General features: G+C 36.6%; 2 protein-coding genes across 2 annotated transcripts; one reads left to right on the plus strand and one right to left on the minus strand.

Moving 5' to 3' along the window:
• The first annotated feature begins 13 nt into the window (after positions 1-13).
• LOC122091028 (protein ABCI12, chloroplastic) lies at positions 14-4,281 on the plus strand. Its single transcript, XM_042660837.1, has 10 exons — positions 14-146; positions 361-812; positions 1,216-1,332; positions 1,877-2,113; positions 2,385-2,549; positions 2,666-2,741; positions 3,079-3,143; positions 3,520-3,684; positions 3,777-3,912; positions 3,988-4,281. Exons 2-8 carry the CDS (start codon positions 444-446, stop codon positions 3,667-3,669), a joined length of 1,179 nt encoding a protein of 392 aa, XP_042516771.1. The 5' UTR covers positions 14-146; positions 361-443; the 3' UTR covers positions 3,670-3,684; positions 3,777-3,912; positions 3,988-4,281.
• Positions 4,282-5,652: 1,371 nt separating this feature from the next.
• LOC122091441 (branched-chain-amino-acid aminotransferase-like protein 1) lies at positions 5,653-18,688 on the minus strand. The gene is made up of 19 exons (XM_042661390.1): positions 18,484-18,688; positions 17,545-17,643; positions 16,658-16,729; positions 16,093-16,185; positions 15,716-15,853; positions 14,603-14,661; positions 14,165-14,267; positions 13,291-13,479; positions 13,082-13,182; positions 12,931-12,985; positions 12,578-12,664; positions 12,012-12,063; positions 10,832-10,917; positions 9,994-10,047; positions 9,436-9,519; positions 8,511-8,582; positions 7,774-7,854; positions 6,502-6,537; positions 5,653-5,854 (listed from the first exon to the last, which is right to left on the minus strand). The coding sequence occupies exons 1-19, from the start codon at positions 18,568-18,570 to the stop codon at positions 5,726-5,728; spliced, it is 1,677 nt and encodes a 558-aa protein (XP_042517324.1). The 5' UTR covers positions 18,571-18,688; the 3' UTR covers positions 5,653-5,725.
• Positions 18,689-21,643: the final 2,955 nt, after the last annotated feature.

Here is a 21,643-nt window from a genome sequence, read left to right on the forward strand (position 1 = left end):
CTGGAGTGTATACTAAGGCCATCCAGCCGTTGGATCTCACTGCCAACCGCAGAGGACTTGATCAGCGTTATGTCTTTCGGGATTATGTCCAATCTCTGCAATTTCTATATTCCTTTGACGGTTAGCTCTCCACAAACTCCCACCATTTGGAGGAAAATAATCCTCTGTTTTTCTCATCCCTGTTTTTCCTTGTTTTGCTATCTGCAGAACACGACCCGTGACAACTGTAAAACCAACGCACTGAATGTAATAATCATCACCCAATCTTGACCGTTGGATCCTCTGTTGTCCACGTGTTGTGTTCTGGTGGTAACAAAACAAGGAAAAACAAAAAAGAAAAACAGAGGATTTGATCCCCATTTGGAGCGAAGTGAAACCCTTAGAATCTATGTTCGAACTTTAATCCTCCGGAGTCGTAAAGACGAACCACTTCAGTTTCACTCATGAACTGTACAGTTGTCACCTTCCCGACGGTATCTCTTCAATCCCTCTCCACAAAACCTACCGGTGGAACCCTAATTTATTTGAATTATGCGTCTCGATTTCTTTCCCGGCATTCAAGTTCTGAATCATCTGTTCCATGGAAGAAATCGAAAGCTTTTCTACCACTTGCTCTGAAGCGCAGGAAGTTCCAAATCAGGTGCTCTAGAGACGGTGATGGTGAGACAGGACAGTGGGGGAAGTGGGTTCCCAAAGGAGCTGTGGCGGAGAGGATTTTGAGATTAATCTCTGGTGCAACTTCGAGTCCAATTAGCCAGTATGTGTCTTCGCCCACCACATTTTTGCATTCGGTGGATCCCAGAACCAAACTGGTAATGCTTGTATTTCTTGGGTTTTTTTGTTTACGTTCGGTTTATCTGATTCATGGCATGTTCATATGGATTTGAAGATTCTCCTTATCAACCCACCAGGCGCACACAATGAAGCTAACCTGTTGATATGAGAATTTAGCCAGTATTACCTCCAGTTTTGATGGTTACTTGTTGATTGATTGGTTTTTTGGAATTCTAGATTATAGGAAAGATTCTGTTTTTCATTTGATGAAGTTAGTCTTTGTTTTCTCTTGTATGAATTTTAGTTTTTCTTCCATTTTGCTGTAATTATTAAATGATTGGTCAATTTTAATTGGGTGGGGGGGGGGGTTTGAATGGAGGCAGAGAAAGCAAGTTAGGAAATTAATGGCGTGATTAACCACTAATTTTCTTGGGTTTGTAGGTATGGCTTCTTACTCTTGTTCTGTTGCCGGCAAGGTCACATATTCTCATGCGCTTTGGATTAGTTATTTACCTAGCTCTTCTGTCTATTTGGATACTCCCGAAGAATATGTGGATGGTAAGTCTGACATTAAACCTTGTAAACTTGGATGGTTATAAACCTAAACCTCATTCATGCAACTTCCTGATAGTGACAAGTGGTTCATAGTGCATAACGATGATTTGAAGTTACCTCATTCTTATATCAAGGTCTAAAAATTCTTGTTAAGACTGCCTTGTCTGGACTCCATCATTGATGCATAGACTAGACGGGTTCAGTAAGTTTGTATAAAATGGGAAACACCAGGACAGGGTAGTTATCATTTAGACATCCTACGTTCCTGCAACTTGTTCTATATGGATTTGGGAACAATTAGGCCAGGTTTTGCTTGTATTACTTGACCGTTTTGGGGGATACAGCATACCTTGTTATATCTTCAGTCAACTTTTCTTTTTATAGTGATCTCCACTGCTTTGACTTGCCTTACTATCCTTAACTTTTTTTTTTTTCTCTCTCTCTCTCTGATGACACAGATAGAGTTATCTCCTTTTTTTCTTTCCATTCCTGAAGTGATGTTAATTGTTAACTGCTTTCATGAGTTTGTTTCCAATGTATTTTGTAGGATCAATTGGGAAGAGTTGCCTTGCTTTCTGGGTTTTTATTTCTAATGTTGGGATTGGGCTCAGATGGTGTACCTCCACTTGTCCAGTCAAGAACCCCACCACCAGCAATGATAGGTTCTCCTAACATTCCTTTATCTTTGGGAGGTTATTCTTATGTTGTTATGAAGCTAGGGCCGCTACAGCTTACAAGGAAAGGCCTATCAGTGGCAAGCACATCTGCATGTTTAACCTTCACTGTATGACCCTTATGTTATTTGTCCATCTTTTCAATTTTGCACTTACATCATTCATATGGTTGGAAAGAGCTATGCTGATGAAACAATCTCTTGTGTCTTTTTCTTTCTTTCTCGTTATGAATTTTTAACTTATTCTTTTTAGGGAAGAGAAGGGGGTTGGAGATCTAGATCGATACTGGGATTTTTCCAAAATTTTCCTCCTTGATGGTTTTATGTTTGCTTAATGGAGTTGCAATAACTTTCTAAGACTAGTTCTCTCTTTTCATGAAAGATCTTCCAAAGTGCAACCCTTTGTTTGACTACCACAACTCCAGAGCAGCTGGCTTCTGCTTTGCAGTGGTTTTTGCAACCTTTGGTTCTCATTGGTGTTCCAGTTTCTGAAGTTATCCTTACCCTATTGCTCTCTTTGAGGTTTATCAATCTAGTGTTTGATGAGGTGAGGACTTGTTTTCAATCGATAGTTGGCTTTGATGGATTTTCATGTCCTTTCTTTCCAATCTGATTCTATTGTTCATAACTAATGATTATCTCGGAGATATGATGTGTTGACAGGTCCGTAATACTGCCTTAGGGATTGTAGCGCGCAGGTTACATTGGAAGCAGTTGACTGTATTGGAAACAGTTGATGGTAAGTATAAAGTTCCTGTCTTCATTTGTATAATATCAGTTGTTGTCCTCTAGGGTTAGCCCTACTATATGGGTAGGTTGCCCACACAAATTGATTCCTCTCATGCAATCAACTCAGTCTGGACCATGTCTTCTGTTGAAGGATGAATTTAAATTTTTCACTACTTGGGAAAATCTCAAGAAAAAAAAAAAAAACATAAAGCACTTGTGTCATTAGAAGGTTGGTTCATTAAAATCTTTCAACTAATGTACAGATGTAAATGGGTGACAATTATTTTTTCTATCCCTTAAATTTGCTCTTGATGCTTATGATTCTTACTATGTACTTGTCTTTGCAGTCTTCTTCATGTACATTCGTCGAATCTTCAAAAATATTTTTAGCAATGCTGAGCAGATCTCTCAGGTTGTAATGCACACTATTCACTTCCTAAGATTGTATATGTTAAAAGATCCATTGTTATATACATGTAAAATGCACGAACATCACAGCCATGGGACATCAAGGGATCTGGACCTGATAAACCCTGATATCAGTTCAAGAGGACTTGACATGTGTGCCATGGGCTTCACAATGATTGTCTCAGTGATACAAGTGTCAAGTCTTCTTGTCAGTTGTTGGTTGATTATGATAAAAATGAAAAGGGCAGCAGATATGTGTGCATCAGAATCATGCTTTGCATGAAGTTCTGCAGGTCACATCAAAATTCACCTTTTAAACTAACTACCCTGGCTTAATGCATTAAATGTCGTATTCTTATCTTCTTACCACACTTTTGCAGGCAATGATTGTCAGAGGTTTTCGTGGGGACACCGATTCTCACAAAATTTACTTACCAAACTCACCCATTGGAATGGCAGATTTTGTTTCATTATTGTGCCTTCTTGGTTTAGTTGGTGCCGCTGTTCTGTCTGAGTTCTTCCTAACCTAGTACCTATCAACCACGGTAAGTTGCAATATTTTTCTGTGCCCCCCCCGGGTGTTTTGATTCATCCAATTGGATTCTCTATCACTCCTGGAGGATTCTTCCATTCTTAGCAGTTTGGCTTCTGGCTTAGAGCTGTCTACGGAATTGGCTTCTTTTGGTTTCAGTGGAGATGACGGTACATTCATAAGCTCAGACTGGTCCACCTGGGATATCATGATGAAAGCACTTGAGTGTCCTCTCTTACAGGTACTGTGTTATCTTCCTTACTCTTTTTTTTTTTCCTTGGTTTTTTATCTCACCATGAGATCATCTGGTTTGTAGGGAAGATTGCTCCACTGCTCCAATCCTGGTCATTGCACTGAATGCGGATTAGCATAATAGTTTGCAAAGAATACAAGAAGGAATTAGCAACTATTTATCTTATTATGAAATGGCTGATGCATTGTTTCTGTGAAACTCACCGCAAAGTCGTCTTTATTCAATTTATATTTGCATTTATTTCTTTTTTACATAATTTATTATCCATTTGAGTGTAAACTAGTAGAAACAGAGTAGAGTATCAACTTTGCTTGAAACATTTTTATGGAAGCATATGATCTTGGTCAGTAAATATCATCCTCAGGAGCCAAGTACCATCCTTCATGTATAGTTCTTTAGTTTTTTGAAAGGTCTAATGGAGCCTTCTGAAAAATTAATCAAGTTAAAACTGGATATGTGATTGGAGAAGGAAATTGATCAAATTTCAGGTCATCATGCTGCCATATTTATCTTGCTCGTATCCCAAATCAATTATACTCAAGGATTTTAAACTCGAAATCATGGGTCGAATGGGTCCCTGCTGATCTGAATCAGATCAGAACCGGTCTCAAAGACCCTAGAATTGGCCATTCCAGAGCGTTCGAATTAAGATTGGTCATGGCTGATTCTGATTTTGAAACAGTGATTCTACTTTTTTTTTTTTTTTTGGTATATGGCATTAACTAGAGGCATAAAAAGGATATGGGAGCAGTTTTTTTAGGTGGGCCAGTCAAGAAAGGGTACTCCAAGCGAGTCTTGGGTTTCACCACGTGGCACATCAGAGAAGACCGTAACTTTGTGGATGAATAAACCTTACGATACCCTTGAGGCCAATCTCAATGTACACCTGATCGTGCGTGTGAGCATCTAGCACCTGTCTGTTTTAATTTCAAATATATCCCTCTTCACCCATGTAATAGTAGGAAGTGGGACAGGTGTTAGATGCTCACCCATATAACCAGGTGATCGTATGAATAGTAGATTGCTCCCAGTTACGATTAATTTGAACTAATTTTGACAAAAATTTTCAACAATCCAATCTAAATCGCTCTCAGGGTCCAATCATACCGTAAAATCCCTCCATTTTCATAGGGGCATTGTATAGATTACCTTTGAAAAGTAATATTTCAAGAAGTTTGTATTACTTAAATTACAATAGCCTGATTGAAAATAACAGAATATAAATGTTGCTTTTTCTTTGTTGTGTGTATTAATTGCAACTTAACCACCCAAGGTAGTCAAGTTGGCAAGGGACCTTTCCCTTAGGAAGCGTGTAATTTTGAATTTGACGACTCCTACCTCCTTGGGACCACTCACACGGGGTGTTTAGTGCCATTCATTGCTTTTAGTGAAAATTAAATGGTTCTCATTTAACCCCGGTATGACCTAGTCGATGTGGTTATAGGGTCAGTATGAGCCCATGATTCTAATCAAGCCGAAAGACGAGATACCTGTCTCTGACAAAAAAAGAAAAAAAAAGTATTAATTGCAACTTGTTGAGGCTCATAAGCCACATCTTGTTGGGGATGATGAACTGCACAGTTCCTTGACAACCCAAGATATGTTTGTATGGAATAATGAGTAGAAGCCCTTTGTCTATGAGCAGTATACATAATTTCAATTCAATTTATTTATAATTTTATTGATTAAGGTTAACAAAGTGTAGGAAAAAAAAATACAGGAATTTTTGGAAAAAAAGAGAGAAGGGTGGGGGGTGGGGGGTGGGGGTGGGGAGGGAGGGGTGGCTTATAACTTGAAGCATTCATGTCCTACAATATGTGGGTATAGGCTCCCCTAACTCTGCTGTCATCTTTTTGTAAGCATTTTGTACTCTCCGAGACACAGGCCCGACTTCTCCATCGCCGATAACACGACCATCGATCATGACAACCTGGAAAGAGCAACTCAAATTAATTAGTAACGACCTAATCCCAAATATATATTCTTTAGGAATTTGAAGAAAATAGACCATTTCTGAGATTACACCTATAGGGATTCAATCAAAAAGTTAGAAAACAAGTCTGGATTCTTAAATTGAGTCAATCTCCTAGGTTGACCTAGTCACTCATACTGGGATTTCAACTAGCCAGCTCAGTCAAAGTTTGTGTTGTCCAACAGACTCATTCAATGGGAGTTCAATGACTCTTGATTTGTGTGAGCTAATCAAATCATGCCTCTCTCAAAACTATCCAGTGAAAGTATAGTTAATAACTCTTGATTCATCTGAGCCAATCTAGTCATCTCTCTCTCTCTCTCTCTCTTCCTGGTTGGTGCAGTCAAACCAAGCCATGTTGATGTAGTTGGGTTAAACTCGATCTTTTGGAGCTGGCCCATGTCAACCCCAGATCCAGACTTTCAATCTGGCACATACATTAGTCACAGCAGATCATACTGGATCCTGCAGAGGCTCAGTCAATCTTAGATACAGACTCTAGAATTTCATCATTATCTGTGAGCTAGTTTAAGAACCTGTTTGAAGAAATACAAGAGAAGGGTCATAGTGTCAATGTTTCACAATATCACATGAAAGGAACTTACCGGAGTTAATTCTCCCATTGTTCCCGTAGTCCATACCTGCAGGTGAAAAACTGTTATACAGAGAAAATTGAAAATTCTCTAACAAGCAGTGCAAATGTCAAAAACTATTACTAGAGACTTCTTTCTGTAGCTCAATTTGGTTAACAATCTGTGGCATAAACATGAGGTTGCAGGTGCAAAACTTGAAAGATAGAAAAGAAAAATTTGAATAATAACAATTCTAAAGGTAAGGCAAGTTATCAATCCCGTAAAATATTCCCTATATGTTATGAGATTGCCAAGCTAACAATGTCACAGGCGGGGAAACATTTAGAAAAAGTGGAACCCATCAGCTAGACCATTAGCTCCATGCACAATTGACATAGTGGTACCTGTGACACAGATGTAAGTGCATTGGACATTTCATTTTCGAAGTCAAAAAGCATATATGTTTGTTTATATGTCTGTATGCACAGAAAATGACGGTATTCACATCGTGCAGTGGTAAACAATTAATAAACTAATGCTTCCCAGAGCCATTTCATTAATTTCTATTTACTATCTTTCTTTCACTAGATTATTAATTTTCTTCATATTGATGCACTCCAAAAACATCTAACTTCACTGTTATTCCCCCCCCCCTTCCTATCATTTAATGTGCATATACTTCTTCAACCTGATATATTTTATCTTTACGTTTACCTCACCAGAACTATTTTAATGATTTACTGCATTATGAAAATGAAAAGAACTCTTCCATGATTCATGTCTTCAGAGAATACCAGGAATGCCATAGCTCAATATTTCCATGAGATTGAAGGGGGGGTGTAAATTACGTAGACTGGATAAAAAAAAACTACATTGCCGAGGTTTCCGGGAAATATTTCGCACTCCCTCACTCCACAATTGAGGTTAATGAGTAGGAATTACCCTCTTTGCACCAAGCTGTTAGACGGTATGATGGGATCCATAACATTATGGCCCATCACCTCACCTGTAGCTCCATTGTTTTTTGTCTACAGCACCGACTCCTTTATCACTTCATTCTCAATGCACACATAAATGTCCCTACAAAGTCTTAGAAAAATAATAGATATGCCAGCCGACTCATAAAGTAATCAGAATAAGCAATAGGACTATGGCTTAACGAAAAATATCACCTACAGGAAACCCATCAAATTGATGCTTGGAGTTGCATGGATTTACCACAATTTTTGCAAAATATAAAATTCAATTTCCAACCAATACAAATGAGAATCAGTTTCTTCTAACTAGGGAGAGTAAAAGGTAAACCTCATCTGCAGTATGGAATTCAGATAAACTGATTCTCCGCTCCTCTAAGACTATATTTTCTTTTACCACAAGATCCATTACCTGCAACATCAGAGAATGGATTTATTGGACCATTGCCTGAAGGCTAGATGACTTATTGCCAAATAAAAAAAAGAACCACTGACAAAATATTCTAATGTTGGTATAGGACACCAACATTCCTGTGCCAAGCATTATAGCTCAGTTCATTTAGTTTCAAAGAAACCTAAAGTGAGGTAACTGTAACATCCAGATGCATTAAAAATAATAGGCTCTTCCATAGACCTATCTAGATAATCTGACTCAAATAATATAATGTCAAATGTTTCATAACCTTATTCAGTCTTACATGCCTCATGCTCATAGCTCATGGTTATCTATAAGAGGATGGAACCCATCTGTTACTGTAGCTGAGATATTAATTTCCAAAGTAGTCTGTCTAGCAATTTGATGCAAAATTTTCTCCTTTATTAAGTTTTCAGTGTCAGCCAAATCATGAATTATTGTTCTCTCCTACCCATAACTGCAAATTGGTCAGTGATAACAGTGAGTTATATTTCAGACTGGTTCATGACAAACCAGTTTGATTGGGAAGGTGGAAATCGGAGGAAAGTAGGTAAGCTTTGTTGGGACTTCCATTCAACTTACAACTTGAGACAAAGAAGTTGACTAATTCACAATTTTAGGAACAATCAAATTTAGAACTCCACGAAACTTACAGTTGCCCGAGTAATTCCAGGAAGGCAGTAATCAGCATGAGGTGTCAGCACAGAACCTTTCTTCACTAAGAACTGCATTATGAAACATGAATATTTTCAGTGTGGATAGAAAATTGTAAAAGATGTATAACTAACTTGAAGAGGAATGCCAAGCCAATAATAAAAATCTATGGTAATCTGACAGAAGAACATAATGGCCCATGCTTCTTTCCATTAGTTGTAGTATCTGAAAGGATGAAATAGCTGCAGCATTAAGATAGAGGCAGGCATTGATTGGCTTGGGTGGGGAGGACAGCCTGAACCCACTCCATGTGAACTTGGCTCTAAATCTTAACCAAAGTTCAATCCGAAACCTGAACATCCCACCCGAACGTCGGGTTCAGTTCTTGATAGCTATAGATGAACTCACCCAAGTGTCCACTCCTATCTGAGGAGAAGTTGGCAGTTCTTGTAAGGTGCTGAAGGGCACATTCTGTCCAGGTCGAATGCAATGCCAATAGTAGCCCACTGAGCTATACATATTGCATAGATATAACTTTTCTGAATATCTCTTTCGTGCATGCCTTTTTCAACAAAATGTTTGCCTTGGCTACCAATAACGTCTATAAACAGTTTAATAACACTGTTATAGCACAAGCATAAAGGTTAAATCAACCACTAGCTTTCAAGAAAATTCCCAATAAAAAATGGCCTGGGAACATCATAACCATATGTTCCACAATAGACTGGTTTGCTAAACTGGTCAAGTTTTTTTTTTTTTTTTTTAACCTGGTCAGTTGGATCCCAGAAGTATTTCCTATACAAGAACCATGCTACCACTACTCACTACTATGTTGCTAGGCCATCTGTTTAGTCAGCCATCTTGAGTCCATAGTTCCTTATGTAAGAATATGTCTAGGAGAAAAGAGGAAAAGCATAGCCTTACAATGTTTGTGGCATTTGTTTCTGATACATAGCCATCTTTGTCTAGCATGATTGCATCATCTGCCTTCGCAAAATTCCCTTCTACCTGCACCGCAGAAAAATCCATCTAAAGTCAAAACTGGATAAGACAGAAAATACATATAGCGTAATGCCACTATAACATTGTTTCAATAAACTATAGGCCTTTTACCATACAAAAGGTGCACACTCTTCTGAATCTTACTACTCACAAGATAAACCTTATTGGGCATTCCTAGTCAAATAATTGAAATGACGGTTATGAATAAGTCATCATGTATATAGTCACTTTCATTATTAAAAATCATGTCATTGTTGGGAAATTTTAAGTTCAACTGCAAATTTAGTATAATCTGACTGAAATGTCTAGGTTTGGAGTTCTGCTAAGCTTAACTCATACAGATTGCAATTCAATAGTGGCATATTGATATTTAAAGGTCCAGTGGATTACAAATACTGTGATCAAAATATCAATTGCAACATATTGCTATGATTTACTGCTTCAAGTTAACTATTTGTCCATGGTGAGGATAGAGCAAACCTTTGCAAGTATGTTGTTCAGGAGATTGTTGTGGTGAATTTTAGAATCCAGGTTCTGGCCAAAAAAAAAAGAGGAAAAAAAATCAGTTCCAGAGCAGGAGATGAGAACTACAAGAAGCAAAACAAGCAGTCTTTAGTACCAACTGTAGGAAGGGTTATTGACCCTTTGGATTAGCCACATGCTAGGTTTGAGGCTCCATTTCAAACATAGGATCCACCACACATTGAACTTTATTTCAGCCATTAAACCAAAATGCAAAGTTTAATTTCCAAACACTTTCAAAGCCTTATATTATCATGTGGGAAAAATGCCTCTAGGCTGAAACTTACCACATGGATAGAAGATAATTTTGCACATGTGCACACATTTTTAATACCAATTGCCATGCAGGGTGCAGCAGATAACAACAACTACATGTAGCATGGACTTGATACCATTCTTCCCAGGTTGGACATTTTCAAAGAACTTGATCAACCTGGGGATCTTTGATCTCCAGAAGCAGATGAAAATTGGATACATGTAATAAACAGAAACAGTTAAAATACTACTTAAGTCAGATAGTTGTGATCATCCGATAGGACTGATTTTGATGTAAAGTATTTCTAGGGGCTCATTTGAATGTAGAAGACAAAGCCCTTTGGTCACTTTATCATAGAAATCGACAGGAAAGGCGATACTAGCTTTCCGATTGGCTTTTAATTGAAATGCAAATGACATTGTTCTCAGGCTTCCGTGTCTGTTCTGAACCAGTAAATCTTTTCATCTTAAATAAAAATTCAGATTTATCAGGAGAAAGGAAAATGACAAAAAAGAAGGAATTGATCACTGAGAATCTTACATTTGGTGAATTCCGACGTGTGGTTGCAGTTACCAGAGTTATTCCACTCGAATTGTCATAAACAGGTGGTTTCCACTCAGCAAGCACTGCATTCTCAAAGAGAATAAAATGGAAAATATTGCAGTATATACATAAACAAAACACATTCTAGTCAAGAGAAGAGAAAGATTCCTATATCAATGCTGAATACTATTTCAGAAAATACGAGAAAAGTAGCACATTAAGAATGAATTGGCTAGTGTACGGTATCCAAAACTCGTGAGCAACCCTGCCAATTGAGCAGTGTGTTAGACACACTAGTATCAAACTGTGTTTCAGCAAATCAAATCTCTGATTACCTGATCATCACGACTTCAGCCAAAGTCCAATCTAACTTAATCAAAGTGTTATATGACAACATAGGAATGGCTGAATCAGATTGATCCAACTAATACAAATTCTACCCACCCATGAGAAAATACGAGTATTTAGTCAAGAGACTCGAGATAAAGTCATGAATATCCTTGTGTAGTTTTACCTCTACAAAGGTATACTGTCATGCAAATAAATAATAATGAAGCATAACAGAGGAACAAATACTAGATGAGAACCTAACTTCTTATTGGCTGGCGGACCTCCTCAATACCCATCCCCGTCTGCTCTCCACACCCCCTACCCAAAAAAAAAAAAATAGGAAAGGGGATGAAGAAATCCACTTCATGGTTTGTGGATCTCCTATGGAAATTTAATTAACTTCAATCAGTTTTTTATATCAACCCATATTGCATCTGCGTTTGCAAGAGAACTCTACAAATAAAAAATTCACCGGTCCTAATATAGCATTAACTCTATATTCTGGAACTCCTTTCCTCAGATCAAATGTAATCAAAATCACCATATTACAATTGCCAACATAAATGCCATCTAAATAACCGACTAAGCGTTGGCCTGAGTTCCGAACTACATAGGGTTGGCTAAAGAAATCATGTCCCGCCATTCTGTTATTCCAGGAAATCTAATAGAAAACATAGTCCTAGCATCTTTTTCTGGAAAAGACATTGAGATCTTGTCCAGTCTTTACACCATGTTGTTATGCTTATCGTGCATCAGAAGTGCAAAAACAGGTTCTAAGACTTAAAAGGTAATGAATAAGCAAAAACACTGTAAATATGGCAAGAGACAGAAGATTAAGGCATATTACCAATTAAAGTACATCCATAAAGATTAAATGCTGGGCTCATTCCAGAAGTAACCTGAACAGGTGGAAAGAGAGAAAAAAAAAAAAAGGAATTAACTAAAGTAAAAGCATTCATAAATTTATCACTCTTTTCCTCACAGACCTTTCAAGAGGAACATGAACTACTGCTGATGGCAGAGCCCACATAGCCACCAGGTAGTGAATTTCCCTTGATCCCAGACATCAATTTGATGGGACAACCTAATGCATCATGTGGCAGTCCTGAAAATTCAGTAGGCAGCCTATTGAGCTGACCATTAGAATTCTCCATTAGAAAATGGGGTGCTACAGAAGGTCCCAATTAATAGCTGATACCATGGTTGATGAGTAAGAGGAGGTAGTGCACCATAACATTTGGTAGTCTGGTCTTGTTGGTCTTAATTATGACACAATGACTTGTCGAACTTTACCACTTTTTGGATCTTATGGTGTCAAGCATCACCATAAGTGTAAATCAATGACAAAGGAAAGGGAATAAGATATGAAAGTAGTTCTAGGAACAATTTTTAAAATATTCAAAAGGAAATGACCTTTTTTCCACGTGTTAGAGTGAGACGGATGTGTGCATTATCAAACATGCCATTTGAAATTAGAGTTTTGAAAATGGCTTCCTTAACCTGCAATTTGTATATAGCAGTACATGGTGTAAGACGGTCACTTTATAAAAACTGTGCGCAAGCAACAAACAGAGGCACTCTGGTTCACAAACCTATGAGCCTATCAAGAAAACCATCAAGTCAACACATTCAAACACAAACTCCAAACAAAGTACATTCATTAATGAAAACAATAACAATGATGATGATGATGATAATGATCGCATAAAATGTTAATAAATATAATGATACTAACAATGATTTGTAAATCAATTTCATATTTTCACCTCTTCACGAGTTGGAACATTTTTGAAAGCCAAAGCTTTTGCTGAGTCAAATAACCTGATGTGAGAAGAATTCAAGTCATAATTAGTTGACTACAACTTATTTATAAAGTTATCAAGGAGAATGAACGAAATATGTCAATATATAACTAACCTATCTAAATGCTCATTAAGTTTAAAAACCTTGCCACTATAAATCCGAAGCCCCTCCCACACTGCATCACCGCCTTGGACAACCGAGTCGAATACTGAAACCTTTAAAATTTGGAAGGAAAACAGATATAGAAGAAGCAAGTCTGCAGCTACCATCAAAACTCAAAAAGTTCTGCAGAAGCTACTTTTCCGAAGTTCAAGTAAAAGTACCTTTGCACTGTCACGGGGCACAATCTCATCACCAACCCAAACAAGTATCTTCTCATTGGCAGGGACAGGAAGACTAGGAATGGGTAAGGAGGGTTTATAATGGGCCGAAGTCCGCCGAGTGTGGTGCCGAAGCATGTTGTAGAAAGGCAGACTTAGCTCCAGTAAGTCATATAGTGAAGATGGCAGAGGCTGAAAATAAAGTTACACAGCAAGACAATCATTTGGTCGTCCTACAGTAAAAACTTATCCTTGAGGGTTATGGGTGTTGGTAACTCCCATTAATAAAAGAGACACAAGAAGATTTTCTAGTTGACAGCCAAGGTCTAAGGGATGGTGCAATGCAAACATGCATTAGAAAGCCAACCAACAGGTTACCCAAATTCAGGGGTTCAATTCAAATCATCACGTAACACCATAACCTTTGATAGTGTCATAAATTTAGAAACGGCAAAAGTTAAGACAAAGGAAAACTATGACAAACTTTTGAAATATTTAATGGCATTTTTTCACATCAGTGCAATGGAAACCTAGTCTTCCATGAATCGGACGATGGTTGATTCAACTTATCCATGTCAACTACCACTATTAAATTTACATTTGGTCCAAACTAGTCCAAATATGTGTAGCTAAGTACAAACATTTTTTTTGGTCAAATAAAGGTGTAATTTTCAAGTTTCTGAGAGATTTCCGAATCTTTGCATATCGGAGATGATGGTTTAGGCCAAGAATGGTTGCTGGCTTTCATTTATCCTAGCTCTTTATGATTCCCAAAAAAGTTGAACTGAAATTAATACCAGCAAATTTCTTCGTCAAATTATGAGATAATTGACATGTAATCATGCTTTTAATGAAACAAAATTTCTGCATCACGTACCGAGGGATAAGTTTTTCCTGATCCAAAACCAGTTGATTTATGTACACTTTCATACCACCAAGGAGCCCAAATCCCATCCGTTGGCTTTGGACCAGTTTCCCATCTAGAAATGTTTGACACAAAAATTAATTATGCACACATTCTCCAAAATATAAATCATGCAAATAAACCACTTTAATTTCAGATGAACATTCACGTTCACAAAAACATCTGGTAGGTCTGTAGAAATTAAGTAAAATAAACAGATATCTTGCACATTAAAAGTTCACTCTAACAAATTCCAACAAAGCATGAGGAACACACCCATTAAAAATATATATATTGTGAAACCGTACATAAAATACAGTAAATTGTTTCACATTTTCTCATAGAATAAAGCGTTACAATATGTAACTGTGAAGACTGTTGTAGTTATCAGAAAGGACAGGATTTTCATACTTGAGCATTGCTTCTTGGAAAGGAATATCCAAGTCTTCACAAAGACCATGTAGAGCAGCCTGCATTACAAAGAAATAAAAAATCACATTACATCAACTACAAGAGCTTTTTATAACCAGAGAACCATTTGAAAGATGTCACGGTTTCTTTTTTTAGGGCCACATTCCTTTTCCCTTGCCATCATATCTCTAAATAATACCTAACTCATAGGATAGGCCTCACACAATGATCATTGGATAGGTGAATGAGTAATATATCCCCATTAAATGGAAAAGCAAACATGTTTGAACTGGAAAGAGCAGATAAGAGAAATTCAAGTACACACTAAATTTATAGAAGCAGTCTTAGATGCACTTAATCCATGAATTTAGTTTAAAGGGAAAATTACGCCCCGCACACCAGTTTAAAGGGGGGCATAATTCGTTCAAACGTTTGGATCCATATGTAATTTCGGCAAAGTAAAGGGGAGGGGTGGGCATAATTTTCCCTAGTTTAAATTGTTTATACGTATTCAACAATAAAATTCAGTGTTTGGATGCTCCAAATAAATCCATCCCTTCCATCCTCTTTAATATTTCCATTCCTTCTAGAAATTTTTATCCCTATAGCCACGGCTGCTGATATCCTTTAAGAGCATAAGTCATCTAAATGATCCAGAAAGATATTGACCTAAAACCCAGACTTGGCAGTAGTTGTGGAAATAGTAAATAGACAATATAGGGGAAAAAAATGTCAGCAAGACAAATAGTAGATTTTCACTTTTATGATTATATGTTGGATAGTCAGAAACTACTGTACTTTTGAAATCAGATCCTGATATATTACTTGATCATTTGCAGTAAAGCAAGATTATGTAGGAAAGATTTATATTGACTGAAAATTTTAATACTTATAGCAAGGGTATGTCATAAAGTAAAAATTATCCACACTAGGATATTTTGTAACATAAACCTGCCATTTCCAACTTAATCCATGCTTCATGTATAAAAGCCTCAAGGAATTTATATGTAATCGTGTTTTAACTTTGTTTAAGAACATTTTGTCCATGTTTGAAATATATAGTCCAAAAATAATTAATATCAAGTTATGTTTGAATTCATAGAACTTTGTTACCTCAGGATCTTGTTGAAGGTCTGCAGCATCTATGACAGGTGGGGGTTTCCCAAGTTCGCTGAGCTCACTGTATATCGTGACCAAGTTTGCCAAACCCAGCTCAGGAAAGGATGGTGGCACAACTTTGTCAAATGATGGCTGGAGAAAAAATAAAGGAAAAGAGTGAGCATAAAATTAGTTGGGTAAAATTGCCAAGTCCTACTTCAAAACAATAAATATAAGGTTAAAGACAACCTTTGTAAAGAAGCACCATTAAGAATAAAATCTTCCTGTGGAAATGAGCAATATACTACAATTGTTCGAATGTATTATCATATCTATAATATTTAAGACTCAAAAGAGAGAAGAGAAAGCTTTATGAATAGGTCACTGCTCACCAAAATATCAAGGGGATTCCTTATCAGAATGAAGTGCTTTCCTTTCTTCATCAAATCATTTGTCAATCCAGGTACATGTTGTTTTGCAATATGCTGTGGGCAAAAATTGTAGATAAGAAAGTGGAAAATATGGTAAAAATTGGCAGGCATTGGGTAGGTCCATGTCAGAAAAACCCCACATCAATGCCATAATCCCAGTGCTCAAGTTTCAGTCCAAAATGAGTACACATTCGGGGTCAAAATTGTGTCCAAAATTGAGTAAAATTATGAAAACAGCTACCCCAAAAAATAAAAAGATGAAATTTTTATTTTTTATAACTTTGAATCCACTTTTTTACAGAGTCATTTCTTCAATAAATCTTGACCAGTGAACAAGTGTGGGGTTTCCTATCACATGGATATACACCAAGTTCACTATCCTTGTTAACATTATATTTCCCTATATAGATATATATAGATATATATATATAGTTACATACATACAAAATTGGGAAAACTTTATACATCAACTGGAAAGTTCAGGCCATATCTTAACAAAATAGTATGAAGTTTATCAACAACTTGCCTTGCAGAACCGATATTTCTTTTCACCTGGACCAAAAATCACCTCTTTTACGACCTTGTTGCCATCAGAATCCTATTCATATTCATGCAGATATGGTTTCAGTGTTGAGCTTATTGAGGATATCATATGCTAGCATATGCCACTGTAAGAACCGAAAGAATGAAGCGCAATAAAGAAACAATGTTTAATATCAATAGCACATGGAAATAAAGACAAAATGAATAGCCATTGTAGCTTGCTAGGCCAAAGAAGCAACTAAATGATTGTCCAGAAGAAAAGTTTCACAATGGAATATGCTTTGAAATCAGGTACCCTTTGCTACTTAGTCGAGGAAAAAGGCTGGAATTCTTCTGTGCTTCCCCCCCCCCCCCTTTTCCTTTCGAGAAAGTGCCTCTGATTTTTTTCGGAAAACTTGCATAAGGAAATTCAACAGCAATAAGTCAGCTAATCAAACAAAGAGAGGGTATTCAGTGACTTATAGTGGTTCAGGATCCTCTAGATACTTTAAGTCAATGTAAAGGGCATTTTCTAGCATTGTGTGTGAGAAATAATGTTTTCAGGGAGTAAAATCCAACGAAGGATTCTGGTATTTCTGCACAGTCAAAACTATCTAACACATCAAATATGACCAAAGTATACAGAATCTTGCCGCCAAGGTCAATTTGGAACCAAGTATTTTTGTTTTGGCAGGGATTTTTTTCATATGAAGAAGGTGGTGACATTCTTTCCTCATCAAAATAAAGATTTGTACGATTGCCACAATTTCCAATTAAAAAGAAAAAGATAAATCAAATGAATGCAAAAGTCATGTAGTTTTAAGAGAAACACATCTAGAGTAAAAAGATGAAACAGACTTCTGCCATGATGCTGTAATTCAATATATATACCGTTTTGGACAGAAGCTCATCACGGTAGGGCCTCTCCACACCTGTTACCCGGAGGAAATTTGCATAAAGTGGTTCATCAAGAGCTTCTGTATCATCTCTCTGCAAATTAGGAGAGAAGAGGATAGCCAAAACTTCAGCAACCAAGACATATAGGAATACAAGGAAAGAAAAAACAAAAAAAAGATCAACCAAGTACCCAGTCAAGTAAATGAACATCCAGGAAACAGAAGAGGATTTCATTTCCTATCTGAAATTACATCAACAATTTCCTCAAAGAAAATAACTTCTTCATCAGGGAGAGCAACCATGCACATGAATCAACAATTTTTAATGTAAATAAAGAAAAACATGTATTAAGAGAAATGAGTAACTAAGGAAGCATCACACTTCTTCATGGAATAAATGAAAGAAAATTAAACACACCAGGGGAAAAAAAAAGAATCACAATGCAGAGGAACAACTGTTGCCCAATTCCATATGACAGTCGATGGAATTTTCTTCTGAAAATGAGAAGTGAATCACAATTCACACATACCTTTCCTTTAAATCCCAATCATATAAAAAGATGAAAACCTTCTAAAAAACCATTTAAATTCAACAGAGGACAAGATAGGTAGATTGAACCACTGGTTCTCAGCAAGTGTAATTAAAAGCTCAAACTAATTATATGATAGGGTGTATCTGAAACACAAAGTTTGAAACAGTAAAAGCTCTGAGTCCAAACGTTAGAACTAAGAACTGATAAAAATAAATAAAGAACATGCAAAACCGACAACAGAAACCTTAACCAAATTTCAAAATCAGAAGAGAAACTTTAAAATCAAGGAATCTAAACTCAAAACTGAAAATAGAACCACAAGTAATTCGAAGATGTCAACATTCAAAATGAGATGTGCGGAAGGGAGACAGGGAGAGATATATCAAAGAGAAAATGGGCACCTGAGCAAAGGAGTACATGAGGCAGGTGCTGAGAGATCTGGGAGCAGACCATGAATGAATAACCTCTATCTCCTGCTTTTCACCCATGGCTGAGACTCGGATTGTATCTCTGAAAGCCTTGATAGAGGTCTGCGAGACTGTCACCCTCTCGAAATGTGGTTATAGCCTTCTAGAGAGAGAGCGGGAGAGAGAGAGAGAGAGAGACAGATAGGAGACAGAGAGCCTATATCTATGGCGATATTGATTGACTTTTTTCTATTTTTGGGCTGACGTAGCATGGTAGGTACACGCTGATGACAGACTGGACAGTGGCGGCCCCACTTAGTGTACTGATGATGCAAATCCGAATATACAAAGTAGGGTTGTCAATTTCTAACAAAAAAAAATGAAAAAAGAAAAGTAGGATTGTCAATCGGTCAGCTCGATCCGGTATCGGTCAGGGTTGAATCAGTTTCGGAAAAATCGAAAATCAAGGAAATATCAGTTTTGATTTGATTTAGGTTTCGGTGCGATTTTGTTTTCGTTCAACTTCTGTTTTTTATCCTAATTTGTAATTAGGTTCATTTTGATTTTGATCTGGTCTGTTTTTTATTTACCATACAAATTGATATAAAATTAGACCAAAAAAAAAAAAATTGCTTTTTATGAGTTTTGGGCTAATTTTGGTCTCGTACCAATTTGGTTTTGGTTTTGATCTGAATTTTGTATTGATTTTGGTTTGGTTCGATCTATGGTGTAGTTTGATCTGGTTTTAAGGTTATAATATCCCAAATTGAAACCAATGTGAGGCTCCTTAATGGTGCATCGAAGGTGGCAACACACATGGCAAGTATTAGGTTATTTGAGAGATCGATGAAGGTATGTAAATTTTAGTCCCACATCGTTTAAGAGAAGACTACTTGACTAGAGGTTCATACCAAAAAAGATAATATTATGCCAAGATTAATGAGGTCAGGACATTATAAAAGTCCTCTAAGTTCTCAAAAAAAAAAAAAAATCTTCGTTTTCTTTGACCTAGTGTGGCAAGCACTTGTTAGATCACGTTTCCAATAGTTGACTCTGCCACTCACCGACTGAAAGAGATGTTTCCCTCTTCTATGTTTGGATGTCAACGGAAGAAAAAGAATATATATATATATATATATATATCTTGAGATAAAAGTCATGATGCGTAATGATTGATCGACTTATAAATCTATCTTTACTTTAATTATAAATCAACCTTTACTTTAAATTTAATATTTTTTTTCTTTCATCTTGAGATCCAAGTGTCCTCATAACGGATTCGACCCTCTATTGTGCAAGATGCACCACGCATCATCTATCGTAATATAACAAGTCGACACATTGAGGTGGAGTGATTGAATGGCATATATTGGGCCATTCATCAAAGCTTATACAGGGGAAGCCAAAACCAAGTCTAGTGAATCAATCATGAATATAGTTAGTAAGTTCAGGGATGGTAATAATGTGGGAACGGATACGTATGACAATTACATGAATCATATAATAATAATACATTTCAAAAAATTCAGTGTAATAAAACACATATGGTAATGATATGATACGTGTTTAAAACACGTATAATACGATTGCTTTGTAAAACTCCGGGAGCAAAAATCTAAGACTAAAAATGATTGTTTAAAATTAAATTCTAATCTACCATGCTTTTATGGACACTAAAATATAATCTGATTTTTCAATTTTAAATCATTTCTCATTCTTTTGAATTTTCACATTTAATATTAACTAAATTTAACCCCTAAAAAGGGTTTGGTAGAAAGAACTAAGAGGAGAATCAAACCTCATCTCGTTTCGTAACTTTTACATGTTCTCTTATTCTTCTTGGTACGAAAACAATGTTCAAAAAGATGAAAAATAAGTGTATGCAGTCGTTCATCCTAGAGATGCGGTTGGAATTTCTTGAAATTTCCATGGGGGTACAATCTAAGACCGGTCACGAATCAATTTTAAGGCTCAAGAACCTCTTATCTTCAACTCCTTTGATTTTTCAGACGCAGTATTGCAAGAACAGTGAGAGGAGAACACCCGTGTCATTTCCCCATTTCTAATTCTTCACATTGTCCAACTGCAACTATGTTTGTAAATAATTATCGGTCCAATTCAAATAGCGATTGTATGCTAAATTTCCTAGAAATGTATTCATTTCAACCCCTTTTGGAGAATCCCGACATTGATTTTCTTTGGCCATGGGAGTCATCTCTTTTGAATATTTCTTGCTTTTTGTCAAAATTTATTTGCAGATGCAATCGCCATCGATTGGATTTTCAACTACCAATGGGAATAGAAACGGAAAAGAGGAAGGGTTGATTGGGTTTTCAACAATTGATGGGAGGAGAAATGGAGAAGAGAATGAGAGCAGGGGGGATTGATATCTTACCTATCGCCCTCAGTCGTTGGCCGCCGAGAACGAAGATGGAGGAGAAGGGGTCACTCGAGCAAGGTTCCTCCTTTTTTTGGTTTACTTATATGAGGTAAGAATAAGGGTTATAGTTTCGATCGATTAGGGTCCTTGATAGAAGACAAGGGTAGGGAATCGGGATTTGACCCATTTGGGTTAATCTAATTTTTTTTGACCCAAAAATTTTATTGAGTATGTAACATAATATACGAATATTATTCGTGTATAATATGATTATTTTTAAAATCCACGTATTAAACTATTACGAACTTTTGAATTAAACGTTCAGATGCATATAATAGGCGTATTTTACTAACTATGATTCATGAATGTACTTAGATCTTTGTTTGTTTGTTTGTTTTTTTTTTTTTTAAATTGTAAAATAAAAAAAATTCAATAAAACTTACCGCAAAGTCTATGAAGAAAAAACTAAAAAAAAAAAATGTAACAATCTTCAGGCCAATCCCATGGTCCGATTCTGAGTTTTTAAACCTCGTTTCTACTGCCCACATTGATTCTAAGTTTTTAAACATTGTTTCCACTGTCCACATTGAAATGATTATTGTGATTAGCACCCATGGTTTCAAAAATTGGTATCAAATCGGCCATATGGTATTGCCATCAGCCAAGTTCAACACTGACACTTGACTGATTGAGATCCATTACCCATATTGTTCCAAGGATAAAACAGTAAAAAAATGTACTCAAAAAAAAAAAAAAAAAAAAAAAAAAAAAAAA

This window comes from Macadamia integrifolia, chromosome 10 (genome assembly GCF_013358625.1).
Source record: "Macadamia integrifolia cultivar HAES 741 chromosome 10, SCU_Mint_v3, whole genome shotgun sequence".
Taxonomy (NCBI): Eukaryota; Viridiplantae; Streptophyta; class Magnoliopsida; order Proteales; family Proteaceae; genus Macadamia; species Macadamia integrifolia.